This window comes from Symsagittifera roscoffensis, chromosome 7, assembly GCF_963678635.1.
Source record: "Symsagittifera roscoffensis chromosome 7, txSymRosc1.1, whole genome shotgun sequence".
NCBI classification, from domain to species: domain Eukaryota; kingdom Metazoa; phylum Xenacoelomorpha; order Acoela; family Convolutidae; genus Symsagittifera; species Symsagittifera roscoffensis.
In genome coordinates, this window is record NC_087068.1 from 7558148 (window position 1) to 7573744 (window position 15597).

Consider the following 15597-nt stretch of genomic DNA (forward strand, 5'->3'; position numbering starts at 1 on the left):
TTGATCTTTTAAATGGTTTTACAATGATTTAATCTTTTAAATGGTGTTTTATTGATGTTTTTTTTTACAAAACAGCGCTGAACAGGTTGATCTTTTAAATGGCTTTGCTCTTGAAAAAGTTTTGCACAAAATTACTTTTCTTACCGTGGAAACCTCTAGAATGCAAAACCTTAGAGGGTTTTCTTGAAATTTGTAGCTTGCGGTAACCAAATTTTCCTCCAGTGAGTTCAATTCATGATAAAACTAAGAAGAAATTTTCCTGACTGCAGTTTTGTCAAAAAAAATTAATTTTTATTCTGAAATTGTTAGGACCCCTCTAGCAACTCTAGAAAGTTTTGAAAAAACAAGAACGTGCAATTGTTATAACAATGTTATAACAATCAGCATAAAACATTTTCTTCCTATTTAGTCTTTTTTTAACGAAAATCATGTAGACAATCAAAACCTCAAATTATGTCAACTATCCTGATTAAATTGTTTGTTTTGTCAGACTTTTCCTCCGATATCATAACTCTAAATGCACACTTCAGTGAGAGAAATAGTTTTGAACCAAAATTTTTTCAATTAACAAACATACAAAACATCACAAAGCATAAATGAGGTTTGCAATTATCAACAAACCTTAAATATCCCAAAATTTGGGACACTTCTTTGATTTCATTTAAACTATAGTTGACATACGCTATTTGCTTCAAGTCGTTAATTTCTTTTGCAGTGGAGAGTCGAATCTGAATGTAGTGTCGCTTTCAGACACTACATTGCTGATTGATTGTACTTCTTGATTGTGACACACATTGTACTTCTTGATTGTGACACACACCCTCCTCATGCTGATTGTTGCTATTTCAATTACTCTATTACAGATTTCGAACTCCTGATTCATAATTGATTCTTTAACAGATTTGGCTTCATCTATAGGTACGAGTTCAAAGTTTTCAGCATCGTGAATAACCTTATTCTGGATTGCCGATATTGCTTCTCCTTCTTTTTTCTTACTATGATAGACTTCTTGGTAATTTTCAAATTGTCCCAAACCATTTAATTTTAATAGTTGAAAGCACGGTTTGAAGTTTTCCCCTTGTCGGATTTTTGGACCCAAACAAGTCTCCCAATTTTTTTTGATTTTTTGAAAATTCAATATAGTTGGCACTGTCAATTTTTCATGAGTTCAATTTTGAAGAGCAAACTGGTCCGATGAGGAGAAATGAGAAAAAAGATTTTGAGATTAAATGAAAATGGTAGTACACAGTCATCGCGATTTCCATATATGGAAGCAGTACCAAATATGGAAGGTTTTTTATGATTTTTTTCTGCATGGAAAGTGCCACTACTGTAAAAATCCACCATTTTCCGCAAAAATCAATCTTTTCAATGGCAGCTGCTTTGTGTCAAGCTCTTCCCAGCTTTTATTCAGATTATAAGATATCCTTGTTTATTTCCGTTTCCAATAAATTTTACGAAATTTGCATAGTAAACCAAGGTTATTGTGTGTCTACTCACAATTTTTCTGCTCCTTAGGACGTTGCATATTTCCTTTAGTTTTAAAAGGAACATCTCTTAGCCAAATTCTTCAGAGATTAGACAAATAGCAATACATATATCAAGAAATTGATTGTCTTTACACTTTGTACAAACACAGATTTTTTTAAAGAATTGTCACACTAAGTGGGAATTGTTCAATCAGCTTAGTTACGAAGTTAAGCATAATTTACGATGGGAAGGAGCTGAAAAAACACCAAGCGTATCAAAGAAACGACTCGTTCGGAAAAAGTTGTAATCAAAAACTTGCACCTACGCAAACTCTGGGCTCAGCATTTTTAGACAGAATTCAAAAAATTTGATTTATTCAATATATTTGGCTGTTTAATTGTTGGTTATGGTTCTGTAAATAGTGAGCGTGTCATTTTTTCTAATAATTCTTGATTATTTCTTTATAAAAACTTAGTCAGAGTTGTTTTTATTTCAATTCAATTGCTTTTCAACGAATAATTTTATGTTATTTATTTTTATAAGATGCAGAAAAAGTAATCAATTTTAACAAGTGTGCATCTTCTTAAGAACTTTGCTTGCAGTACTCAACTTTTTTCAAATAAAAAAAATGTTTGCAAAAACCTAACTTCCTTCTTCTTCTTGTTAAAATATTGCTTAGAAATTATCAGTATTGATGTATTCGAGCGCTTTTCACTATCCTAATACACTTTGCTGATGTTTTTGATTAAGACAGGTAAAAAAATAGATTTCTTAAAGTTTAGTTTCTAATAGTGCAAGAAAATCTTGTTACAATTTTCTTCAAAATGCGAAAAAAATTAAAGAAGTTTAACTATTTTGATTTTTAACCAGTGCGAAAAAAATATTATGAAAAAAATATTATGAAAAATATTATGAAATTTTTTTCAAGATTTTTTAAGAATATGTGCAAAAACAAAATTTCTTTTTTCTTATGCATATGCTAAAGCACAAAATTTCATTCCAGAAAACTTGTTAAATTATTGCTAAAAAGTTTTCATTATTGATGATTTTAAGTGCTATTCCCTATCCTAATACACTGTTTTTCCGATACTTTTGATCAATAGACATGCAAAAGAGAGTTTTTTTGTTCAAAATTAAAACACAGAAGTTCAGTTACTTTAATTAATAACTTAATCCACGAAAACGACAAAAAATGCTACATATCAGTCACATTACAAAGAAAGAACGGACAAAATGGTGAAAAACTCCTATCAAAAAATTTTGACAAACACGCCTATAGAAAATTTTACTAATGAATCACACATACTTTGGAGCCATCAATTACGACATCAACCTTGATATGAAACCTGACTATGCCATAAGTAGATTTTTTCAAGAACTGTCACTATCAGAGTTTGAAGCACTATTTTACTTATGTGAACAAGAAAGTACACAAATATTACAATCACTAGCTTTAGCAGTATTAAAATTACCTTGAGATTGTTTCAAATTATATGATTTTTTTTTATTTCCTGAAGGAACATATGAAAATCAAACACAAGTGAAAAGATAATCAAGTGTAGCAAGAATATCATTTGCAGGATTTTTTTTTGGTTTTTTCGGATTTTTTTTGGAAAAAATTATCGACAATACCAAACACGTATGATACTCTGCAAAACAATACCAATACTGCAACCACAACACCATCAAGTAAATACCATTTATCAGATAATAAACATTTTCAAAGAACACCACAAAACTAAAGAAATACATTTTCATTATTATCACGAAGTCAGCAGAAAAGAGTTTTCTAGCACTCATACTTACTATCGCTTTATCCAACGACACTTCCTACAAATATCCCCCTAAGGAAATCTCTTCAACCGTTACATGTTAATTAATTTCAAATATACTTCTCCCTGTTTTCCTAAAATTACTCACTCTATTAAAACAACTAACCTCTACGGCATCCTCCGGAGTTATGACTCTCCCCACCAAATGTATATTTTGGCCCTCTCACCAGCAACTTCTCCAATAAAAACTTTGGCCCCATTATCATCCCGCATGACTACCTATCCAAATACAACCTATCGATTACCCCTTTTCGAAAATATCCTCAATACTAAATTCAATCAAAATTTCTATAAGCTTATACAAAATACTCTGATTTTACAAAATACTCTTATACACTGATTTTACAGCCACTCTTGAAGAAGTCAACGACATCCGGTCACTTGAACTTCGTTGGCCATGATTTTGAACTAAAGACATCATTCACATGCTCAAAAAGCTTTTACTGCACTCACCTATGATTGAAACTAACTTCCATATGAATTGTTTTCGGAACTTGACCCACGAAAAGTGTGAAATTAAGTTTTAGTAATTATTTATCAATATTTCACTGTACGGGTGGATCCAATTCAAAACAAAAATTTTAAATACTCAATCAAATTCTCGATAACTTTAACTGTAAAATATTTAGAACTAGCCAATCATGACCCAAGACTAAAATTTAAAATATTTGTTAAGTCTGAAACTATTTAAACTTTCAGTCAGAGAAGAATAAATTTAACTTAGAAAATAGTTGCTCTTCCTCTTCTCTTTTGCAAAAATACCAGTATATACTAAATCTAATGAGACTAGGGACTATAAGAGTATGATTAGGATCGGTATGGGACTAAGAATCTGCACGAATTGAACCGGACGAAAATAAGATAGCGTGACGAACAGACGTTGTATTCTATCCGAAATTTTTGCATGAGAAATTCGCCCCCGGACCTAAACTCAATGCTTGAAAAAAAACTAAAAAGAAAAGCTCACTAGCCTCAAGTCAAAAGCAATTAATTTCGGCAGCAATCATAGGCTCTATCCTCTGATTTTCACGGTATCGGATTGTCCAGCAGTTGGATAAAACATTGGTTATCTATACAAAACATATACAGATTTAAGATCTGCTGTATTTTTATATAGCAAAACTTCGATTAAGTAGTTTTGATAAACGATTCTAACGCATTTTATTTTGTAAAAATTTTATACGTTATAACTTCATTACATAATCATTGTTAAAACATATCAAAATTTTTTCTTTTCTTTATCAAAATTTATGCATACTATAAACAAATTTTTTACACAATATCAAAGGATTATGTACGGATTATCTACAGAATATAGACCGATGATATAAAGATGATACGCAGACTGCATAAAGGTTAAATACAGATTTTATGCAGACTATATATATGTTATTAGCAGAAAATATACTAGTTTTCTCAACAATCTCTTTTTTTTGGTTTGAAATTTTTGTACTGATGTTTTATCTTTAAAAAAATAATATCCTCATTGTGTAAATACGCTACAGCAAAAAAATGCACATGTTAATTTTTCAATGTTTTATTGATGTTTTTTTTTACAAAAATGCGCTGAACATGTTGATCTTTTAAATGGTTTTACAACCATTTAATCTTTTAAATGGTGTTTTATTGATGTTTTTTTTTACAAAACAGCGCTGAACAGGTTGATCTTTTAAATGGTTTTGCTCTTGAAAAAGTTTTGCACAAAATTACTTTTCTTACCGTGGAAACCTCTAGAATGCAAAACCTTAGAGGGTTTTCTTGAAATTTGTAGTTTGCGGTAACCAATTTTCCTCAAGTGAGTTCAGCTCATGATAAAACTAAGAAACATTTTTTCTGATTGCAATTTTGTCAAAAAAATTCATTTATATTCTGAAATTGTTAGCACCCCTCTAGTTTTTAGGCAATATAGCCAATTTGATACAGATTTTATACAGATTATCTACAGATTATCTACATGTCATCTGATCATTATCTACAGATTATCTACAGGTTTTATTGTATAAAGATTATATACTGACTATATGCAGATTATCTACAGGTTATATACAGGTTTTATGAAAAAAAATGTGAAGAAAATGGATCCTATCTGTACAGAATCGATTATCGTTCGCAAAATGCTTGTAGATAAATCGATTCTATACTGAATTTAATCTGTAAATTTTTCTGTTTATAATCAGTTTCATCCATTTTTGTCACTGCGGCATTCGCATCTGACCAGTTGCCTTCATCTAATACAGAGGTTTTTATTTTTGATTGGTTTCTTTTTTCATACTTTAAACCTCTCTATCGTTTGTTAATTTTATGATCTCTATCTAATACTACTTCTGAATGTTTTTCACTTTTCTTCCGATTTAGGATTTTTGCACCAATTTTCACTCTAAAAATTGAAAGTTTTAAAACAGAATACTTAAGACCGTTTTATAACGTAACACGGTTTTATTATTAAACAACCCGTGTAATTCTTCATCTTTCTCATTTTCCTGGAGGGTTAATTCTATCATTAGAACTTCAATGAACTTTTCTATCATTCGAGTTTTTGATGCATGTCATTCTTATCGAAGGGCAGAGATGATTTTGAGAATTTGAAACAAAAATTTGGAAAAAGTTGGTGGCTGGAAACGCTAAATGCATAGTGTACGATCGAAGGTTCTAACCTATCTCGGGGTTGTTTATAGCCACGAGGCATTTGCTCATGAAACAGGTGTGCAAAGACTTTTTTAAAAACGTGATTCGCACGCTATGCTTGTTTCATCTAAGTTAGCAAAGTTCAAACTTCGTTGTCAATTTTGATTCTGAATAAGAAATGTTGCAAGTCGGGACTAAGTTTTATTACGAAGCAAGACTCTGCGTACCGAGTGTCCATTCTAATATTTAGCAAACATGAGTGTTTTTTTTTGCAAAAGGTGTTCTGCAAACTATTAAACAATACATGTAATGTTGTAACATGGTTACCAAGCAAAACTGCACAAAAATCTTTGAACAACTGAACAACTTTATTTAAGTCTGGATTATACAGCTTTTGCACAATGTATAAGAATATATTAGTCCTTACAGAATTGGTGCTACTTGCTTTGAAAAAATAGTTATTAATTTTGTTGATTTTGTCTTCTCTCGTGCTTACAAACTATTTTGTCTTTTCTAGTTAAAACAAAGTTATTTACAAAATTTATTCGCCAGCGAGTTTTGTTTTTTGGCAAAATAAAAACCACCAACGTCGAATTATTTTCGTGAACAATGGCCCGCACGCATATACCAGGATAAAAGCAGCATCCTTAGAAACTTTGCAGTCTAAACTCAGATTCAAAATCGGAGGAAATCAAAGAATGCAGAGATGGATTCAGAAGCCGACGTCTCTAGAGTTTACAGGCTGGAGCAAGAAAGTTGGCGGCTACCAGAAAATTTGGAGAAGCGATCAAATCCTGACGATAACTCCAAGGACTGCGAGAATCGGACTGCGATAATTCCAGAGACTGTATCAATCGATTATAAAACTTCTTCAACAGCATTTGCTTCAGAGGATTTTGAAACATTCAACTTTTCAAAGCTAGAAAAATTACTAAAAAGTGCTCAGCCAAGTCTTGGGACTTCACTTTTTGCTTTATTGCGGCAAATCGAAGCTGGTCTCAAAGCAAATGACCAGAGATTGTCTAAAGTTGAGCGGACTGTTCACCAGTTGTCTCAGCAGCTAAACAGCCAACCATCAAAGCCAAAAAACCAAAGCACATCTACGCTTGTGTCGAAGGCCGTCAAAGTATTCTACAAGACCGACATTAGAAGGTTTCAACTTGAAAATACCGGTGAGATGAAGTTTTCAGGGCTGAAAAACATGCTTGCGGATTTATTCCCGAACCTAGCATCAAATAAAGGTGATACTATTTTGCGATGGAAAGACTTTGATGGAGATTTAGTTCTGTTTTCTTCTGACCACGAGCTTCAACATGCACTAAGTCAGTCCACTGTTTTATTGGTCTACATTGAGGGATCAGAATTTTCTAAATCATTGAAAAATTTGCAGCCGGCACAATTAGAAGATCCTGCAGCGGTTCCCATTTCTCCATCTGTGCCCATGGCAAACATAAAATCATTTCAGGTATGTTTAATTTTATTAACTTTATCCTTACAAAATTTATACTAATATAGGTTGGGAAGTTGTCTTGAAAGTCTACAAAATTACTATCATTCGCAGCACATGAGAAACTTTTAGCACGATGATTTTTTTTGCATGAAAAATGAAATAAATAGGGTCTCCATTGATTAAAAATTGGTCAGACAGATTATAGCCCCATCCCAAATTATAGCCGCCTTCTAAAGGTTACTGCCTTGATGTGCTTACATTCAACTCAAGATAAAATGCATACTTATCAAGGATTACATCTCAAATGGCATAAAAGTGAAAAATTTCCCAAATGGCTTAACTTTCATGCAACATTTGCATTAGAAAAATCGAGACAAACTTTTTGGTGACTCATGTAAAAAATCCGTCAAACTGCCAATTCGAATGTTGATTGACATTTTATCTTGAAAAAATTGCAAAATTTATCATCAAACGCGAAAAGAATAAGCTTGCTGTTACTGATGAGCTTCTTTTGGTCAATTTTCTGACAAAAATTCAAAAAAGCCATTAATTCTAAATTTTGTTCACATGTTTTTGTTCCTGACAAAACCTTAGAAATATAAATTGTGAGAAAACGTTTTAATTACAATGAAAACTTGGAAATTATGCCATTTGGGAATTATGTCATTTGAGAAGTTGCCCTTGTCTAGGTATGAGAAAGTAAGAAACTTTAAGCAAGAGATCATATTATTGACTTTAGTAGTTGACCTGGACTGCGAACCTTGCAAAATTCTGGCAAACAAATGCAACCCGCGCTCAGTAAAAAGAGAAAAAATTGATTATATTAGATTTACAATTGTAATTTTATCAAAGTTATAATTAATTATGAGCGCGAAATTTAGATGGTTAAGCAAATTATAGTCCAATAGGATGATAACATTTTTCATGACATTATAACAAATTATAATCAATTCTATTTGATTATAATTTTTCAGAAAAATCTCTTATAATCTCTCATAATCTGCTATAATCTTTTATAATCTCTTATAATATACATAAACTATTATTATCTAATATAATAGATTATAATCCTTTTTTCTGTCAAAAAATCTCCGATAGTGAGATGCCTTGTCACTCTCTGGTTCATCTGAACACAAAGTCTTACCACGAAACAAGAGTTTCACAGAGATCCCTGCATATTAGTTAAAAGAATCCCGCGGTGGGTGAAAGATAATTCTTTTATATAAACCAGTAAAAAAAGCTGTGTTCTGATATTTTGGTAGTGAAAAAAACTTCAAATGTGCATCATGAAACAACTATAATCCAGAAGAATTAGAAAATAAAGACGTTATAAATTTGAATTGATTTCAAATCTGTTAGGACAATTTGTCAATTTTTTACTTGAACGAACGTCTGTGAACAGCATAAAATATAAGTAATTCAGGTGCAAAGTCGAGGACAAAATGGGAAAACGCAAGGGATGATAAACAATTATAATCGGCTATAGTGGACTTTCTCTGCAAAACAAATGAATTAGAAATTCGGATGAAACTAATCGATTATCATCGACTATACTGTATTATAATTGATTATATTTGTTTTCAAAAAAAGAGATTCTAATCGATTATGATTTGATTAAAATCAACTTTTTCTCAATTTTTGTAAGACTGGTACTAAAATCATATCATAATCGATTATTAACGCTTTAATTATCCTTATGAAATTTTAATTATACACCGTCAAAAAGTTGAATTAAGAAACATCTGTTTCAAATCCACAATTTTCTTTTTTTTTGCGTTGGTCTTTTTCCATTGTATTCCCTTGATAACGTAGACTTTTTACCGAGGATTAAATTATGCACTTCGAGTATGCATCTGAATTTTAATTTATGATTTTTTTCCTTGAGGTTAATTAGCTGTAAAAAAAGTATCTCATCATTCACATAAACAATTTTTTTTTTCAAGTTGTAACTCTAATCTACCTTTTTAAAATATTCTTCAAAATGTTATACAAAGTTGTTTCATACATTTGTACAGTTTCTTTATGTAATCATCGTCTTTGTGGAACATGCATCAGCAATCTACAGTTTGATGTTTTTTAAGTATCTGCTAGAGACGACCATATACTACAGAAAGCACTCTATGAACGTACCAAAAACAGCAGATATGTTTTTGTAGAAAACAAAGTATTGCGTATCTGCTGCGAATGAAGTGCAAATCATGTAAGACTGTTGCCCGGGTTGACTGAAACTTCTTTTCAAACAATTTCCATTTATGAAAAACTTCTTGCCATGCAGTTCTATACGTACGGAAAACTGTATGAAAACTCTAGTATTTTTCCATATACCGAAATGTTTTTTTTTTAGTTTAGTTCGTAATAAAAAGCAACTGAAAAACCTTTGATTTACTCAAAACGCCAAGGGTTGGACGGTCTTGCATTTATATTGCATAGAAAACGACCTGATTTATCTTAGACCTGTCTTTCACAAATCATATAACGAAAGTAACAAACTTTTGAATTCTGGCAAAATTTTTCAACAATGATTACTTTTGAAGTTTAAATTTCAAAAACATCAGACACTGATCAAGGCATACATAATTATGCATACAAAAGGAGTAGGAATTTTCAGTTTTTTTTTGTAAAAAAAATATTCAACGAAAAGGAAAAAATCCAAGATTAGTGTAGCCTGGACTACGTTATGAACACTAGAACATAAAATGATCACAAAATTTTTTGTTAGAAAATGTTTGTTTGAGTACAAAATTCGATATGTGGTTGAAACAAAAATTCAGGGGCAATTTCAAAACTACTTTGAAAATTTTTGTGTCGCCATCAAAAAAATGCTAGTCATACAGTTTTTATTAGAATCAAACAGCCGCAGAAAATAGTTTTTTTAACCATTTTTCGAAACTACGAAAATTACATGACAAGCATTTTTAAATACATTTGATGTATGGAATTGTATGATAAGCATTTTCGGTGTATAGAGGTCAGCCCGGGTAAACGCAGCTGATTTGACATATGACAAACTTTACATAAATTTATGTAAAAAAGTACATACTAATTTAAACTCACCAGCAAAAGCAAGAAACACATAGAGACTCAGGCAAAAGTTACATGACACAACACTACCTCTAATAGTCATTGGATACCTGGCTTTTTTCTGATAAAAATTTTCATTGTGTCGTAACTAGTAAGAAATTTATTCCAAATTTATCAAGCATCAAAACAATCTTGATGTTTGGCAACTGAAATGTTTTGATGTTTGGCAACTGAAACGTTTCTTCATGTTTTTGTTCTAAGTTTCCCCCTCTATTCAACATCTAAAATGATAGTCGTTTGAGTCACGAGTTCTAATTCAAGTCAGAAATCTTGATGAAAAACACTACCCGCACTGGATTTTTATGGAAAATAATCGATTATAATGGATTATATTGGCAAAAAAAAACTTAACCCATATAACCGATTTTCAAAACCCATCCAACCATGAAAATGGAATTTTAAGGGATTTTAATCGATTAATTTCAACATTTAGCTATCGATTATAATCGAGTATGTTGACAATCAAGTTTGCTTACAGCTAATTAAACTCTTGAAAGTTGTGGATGAGAAATTTGCACAATTACATCAAAATGACACCAAATTGTTAAAACACTTCGAGCCCTGAAACGCAAGTTTATGCATGTCCCAGGTCTTCCCCTACCATATCACCCCGTAGAACCAACCCACCTCATCAATCCCCCCGCCTTCAACCATTAAGTACCCCCGTCGTTCAAGTGAGGGGAGGGGTAGTAGGTGGGGTGGGTGGGGGAGGTAATGGGCGATTGGTAGTTTTTTACTATGGCGATGGTAAAAAAATAACAAAAAAATAAACTTGTAAACTGCCAAATTGAAAAAGTAGAGAAACTTAAACGAGTAAAAACTTATGTGAAAAGTTTAGGTCTGTGAAACGTAATCCGTAGTATAAGCTTTAAACAGGAAGTGAGATAACCTGCAAAACCTGCAAAACTCACAAATAACGTCTAAAAAAAACTATTATAGTTGATTATAACGGTTTATATTGATATAAAAATATTAGGATTATAGTCCATTTTTAATGGATTCTGATCGATTACTTCTGTAATTTTATGAATACTGACAGTAAAATGACAGTATAATTGATTATTATCCATGCAACTGCAGTGCGGGTAAAGTATTGTCGCTGCTGGCACATCGACTTCGCCTCGACATTGCCTACACTATTTTACTGCATTTCAGAGCTTAAATGAACTAAGTAATTTATCATTATCAACCCCTATAGTGTTTTGTTTGTTCGTTTTCCAAGAAATATCTTTAAATCGGGTTTCTTAAATTTCTTATTTTGCGGGATGTTTTTCATTTTATTTTTGGGTTTAGCTCATTAGTTAAAAGCAAGGTACATTACGATACTTAAATCAACAATTGCACATATTACGCAAAAACTGGTTATTTTTACTTTCAAATTAGACCTCAATTTTTTGAGGACTCCCAGCGCAAATATAAATATAATCCTCCAATTTTCATTCATCCAATTTTCCCTAATTTCCCCAACTTCATGAAAAATCTACCGTTAAACGTCATTGATTTGTGCTTGGAACCTTTTATGCCGTCATTCAGGAACTTTTTATGCTTGCAAGTATTTTCATGAAATTAACTCAATTGGAAAAATTTGAATGATTATATATTCATCCATTTTTCTCTAATCGAGCAGCTAACTTCTTGAAAGTACTTGCAAGCATAAAAAGTTCCTGAATGACTGCATAAAATGTTCCAAGCAGAAATCAATGACGTTTAACGGTTAATCCTTTTGGTTTTAGCAACCTAAATTATAACAACTCCTATTAGCTTATTAAAAGTATCATTTTCAAACTGCAATGTAGTACTTCACCGAAAGCTTTCATTTGGCTTTAGTTACATGGTACAAACTCTGAAACTTATTTCCGCATAAAATTTTATACGCTATTTTATACTGCGAACAACCTGAAATATTTAATATAATTAATTTGTTTGATTAATTAGATCAGTTTATTTTGTCCTCGAGATTAACTTCTGAAAAACTGGTATTTTGTCCCCCCTAATTTGATTTAAGGGAAAAATTGTACGGTTGATTCTAAACCAAATTTTAGAAACTAATATAAATTTTCAAGGTTGTTTTCAGGAGACGAGCATAGAATCTGAATCAGAGGCAACATTGCCCAACAAACTCAACGAATTGGAAAGTAAAAAAGGCTTCGCATCTTGTAGACGAGCTGCAACTCTGACCGATCTGCCTAATCTTGTTCTCCGAGGGATTTTGAATTACTTATCGGCGTCTCTCGTCGATTTACTTAGCTTTTCAATGACTTGCAAACGTTTTGAGACCGAAACCAAAAACACACTTCTGCATTTAAGCATCAGAATCAATCCCGTTCAGAAACTGCAGAAGAATTTCACAGATCAATCTATTTTTGGCGTGGAGATATTGAGCTTCATTAGAATGAGGACACAATGGAAAGTATGGCGCTTGATCGTCGGCTTTGAGCAGGACAGTCACATTGGTCTTTCGAAGTTCATGAAAGGGATTTGTGACGGATCCGACTTTTTAAAACCCAGCTGCTCACTGTTGGTTTTTGATCGAGTAGACAGGCACAGTTCTGAACAAATTGTCAGCAAAATCATCAAATATGTTTGTAGCCCAACCACTAAGTTAGCATTCGAAAGAGTAGACTCGGTTGATTTTGATTTCAACCACTTAAGCATTAATCTAAAGCATGTCTCACAGGTTAGATACACTAATTTTCGAAATCCAGCAACTGCGATTGCATATAAAACCTGTCCTAATCTGGAGAAATTGACATTCGGAAGTAGAGACGGAATCCGAACTCAACAACATGCTGAGATACCTCGTCAAAATTGTCTCCGAGAGCTGAATTTGATAGGAAACTGGACGGATTATTGCTCCTTGCTCCCTTTAAATAACAAGCCAGGAGAGGAAATTATCTTCCCAGAGCTGAAGATTTTCACAGTGGAAAGATTTTCGTTGAGTTGTTATTTTACGAGTGTTCCTTGCCTACCCAAGTGGCCAGTTTTTCTGAAACATCACGCGCCGAAACTTAAGTTCTTAGCTCTTGATGACGAACTCTATACTGAGGAAACGGCCCATATAGACGTACTGCCAGACAGCTGCAGAACGTTACAGTTGTCTTTTGATGTGTTCAAGAAATGTTCTTTATCTCCGTTTTTGACCGAGTTGCTTATCTGGGAAGTTCCTTCGCCACGTTCTGCGAAGTGTCGCGAATCAATTGAATCAGTTATCAAAAATGTAGCTCCATTCCCAAACATTAAGCTTCTTATGGTAGGCATTGCTGCAGATTCTTCTGATAATCACGACAATACTATCCTGAAATTACTCGCAGGCTTGCCACAGGTGGAAATGTTTATTATACGCCTAATCTCGCGAGACTCAAAAATTAGCGATGAACATCCATTCAGAGCTGAAATTGACCCGACTCTGGATTGTTACGTCAACTGCAGAGCGTTCTACGTGATAAATGGTTTCGTTAAACTTGATGAAAAACTGGAGCCGAGGCTTCTCACGAGAGTGATTAAACTGGCGAAAAACTTCTTGTGGCGCTTTGGAGGAGATTTTCAAGCAGGTCACGAGGACTACGATCGATTGTCTTTCGTTTTGTGAGAAAGGCGCAAACTTTTACAGATGATGGTTATATCAAGCGCTTTATTTTAAGAGTTGAATTTGGAAAACAGCGCCAAAAATTGAAGATTTTCGAACGCTTTCATTTCGGCTTGCAAGTTTCAGTCAATTAAAAAGTGTTTTTGATTAAGCAAGATGTGAACAAAATTTGTTATAAGTTGAGATATTTTTTAGTTTGGATTTTTTTGGGTGACTCTGTGATCCGGATACTGTGGCAGCAATTAAAATATGAAATATCGATTTTCCATTTTTAGACAATTCAAATTAATAAACTTTTAAATACTCGTTGCACGTAACACAATTTTGAAAATAATTGTTGACATCGTTGAAAAATACTTCGTTTGCGATACTGCTGTACTGTGATCTTATACTCGAAAAAGGAATGGATGGTCTAATACCATTTACCATGAACAGTGTATTAACCTAACCCTTCACTAAGCAGCTTATAAAATTGGCCGGTTATTCAAGGGATGAAGTTCTTCCTTAGAGCAATATATCACAAAGTTTTTTCTAACTAATCAGTTTAATATTCCGAATAGAGCGAACTGGATGAAAAACAAGTAAATATTCAGATAAGCATTCGGCAGTTGTTGCATCATGTGAGCTAAAGCGAGAGGGGGAAAGATACGTTGTCTATATTGGTAAAACCATGTTCGCAGAAGGAATTCAAATTCATTGGCTGGCAAAAAAAACTCAGCTTAAAAAATTCTTTACCCAGGTTGATAGCGTTGCTATCAAACAATGACAGCGATTTTCCGTGATATGTTTGAATGTTTTGTTAGCTTATTATGATAATCGCGAACGCGCATAAGAGGGTCCTCCGCTTATTTTTTTTTCTGATTACCGTTAACTAGAAAGACATGTTAAAATTCAGGCATATTAGCCTTTCAGCTTTACTAACCTAAAACTGTTTATGTTGCTCATTGAATTATGCCATAAATTGTATGTTGTAAGTTTTTGTGATATTTCCAGACGCTCATCTTTTTTCAATATTGTTCATATGCTATTAAAAATATCTTTTATAGTACGCAACATTTAAAAATGAAACATTATTGAGTTATGTAATAAAATTAATGATGATTGTTTGATTTTTAGCCTGGAAAGAAGTTAAAAGTTTTGTTTGTATCTTTGTTAGTTTGATAGATGATAGAACAAGGAACAACTTTTGATAAATTCCTTTTCGAAGTAAAAAAAAGGAAAATTGTCCAATTGTTCGAAAATTTTTTCTGAAACATTTTTCTAGATTTCATTTCACCACACGATATGTTAAGTACAAGTGATATTTTTTCGTCTGATAAGTGGTAACTTCTTTAAAAAAAAATTCTTGCCTCCGTTTTATTCGCCACTTACGCTTGATAAGAATTTTTCGTTTGTTACGCTTTAAAGTAAGGAATCATTTTAGGCTCTAATTATCCCAAATTAGCAATTTTCAAATCCCCATAGCCTTACAAAAAAGTTGCAGGTAAAAAACTTTTTGTGATATTAGTTTTTAAACATCAACAGCTTTCAGGTGATACAAAAAATCTTGAAAA

General features: G+C 32.5%; 1 protein-coding gene across 1 annotated transcript; it reads left to right on the top strand.

The window, feature by feature from the left end:
• Positions 1-6188: 6188 nt before the first annotated feature.
• On the top strand, positions 6189-15190 carry LOC134851685 (uncharacterized). Its single transcript, XM_063867875.1, has 2 exons — positions 6189-7392; positions 12533-15190. Exons 1-2 carry the CDS (start codon positions 6634-6636, stop codon positions 14045-14047), a joined length of 2274 nt encoding a protein of 757 aa, XP_063723945.1. The 5' UTR covers positions 6189-6633; the 3' UTR covers positions 14048-15190.
• The last annotated feature ends 407 nt before the right edge of the window (positions 15191-15597 follow it).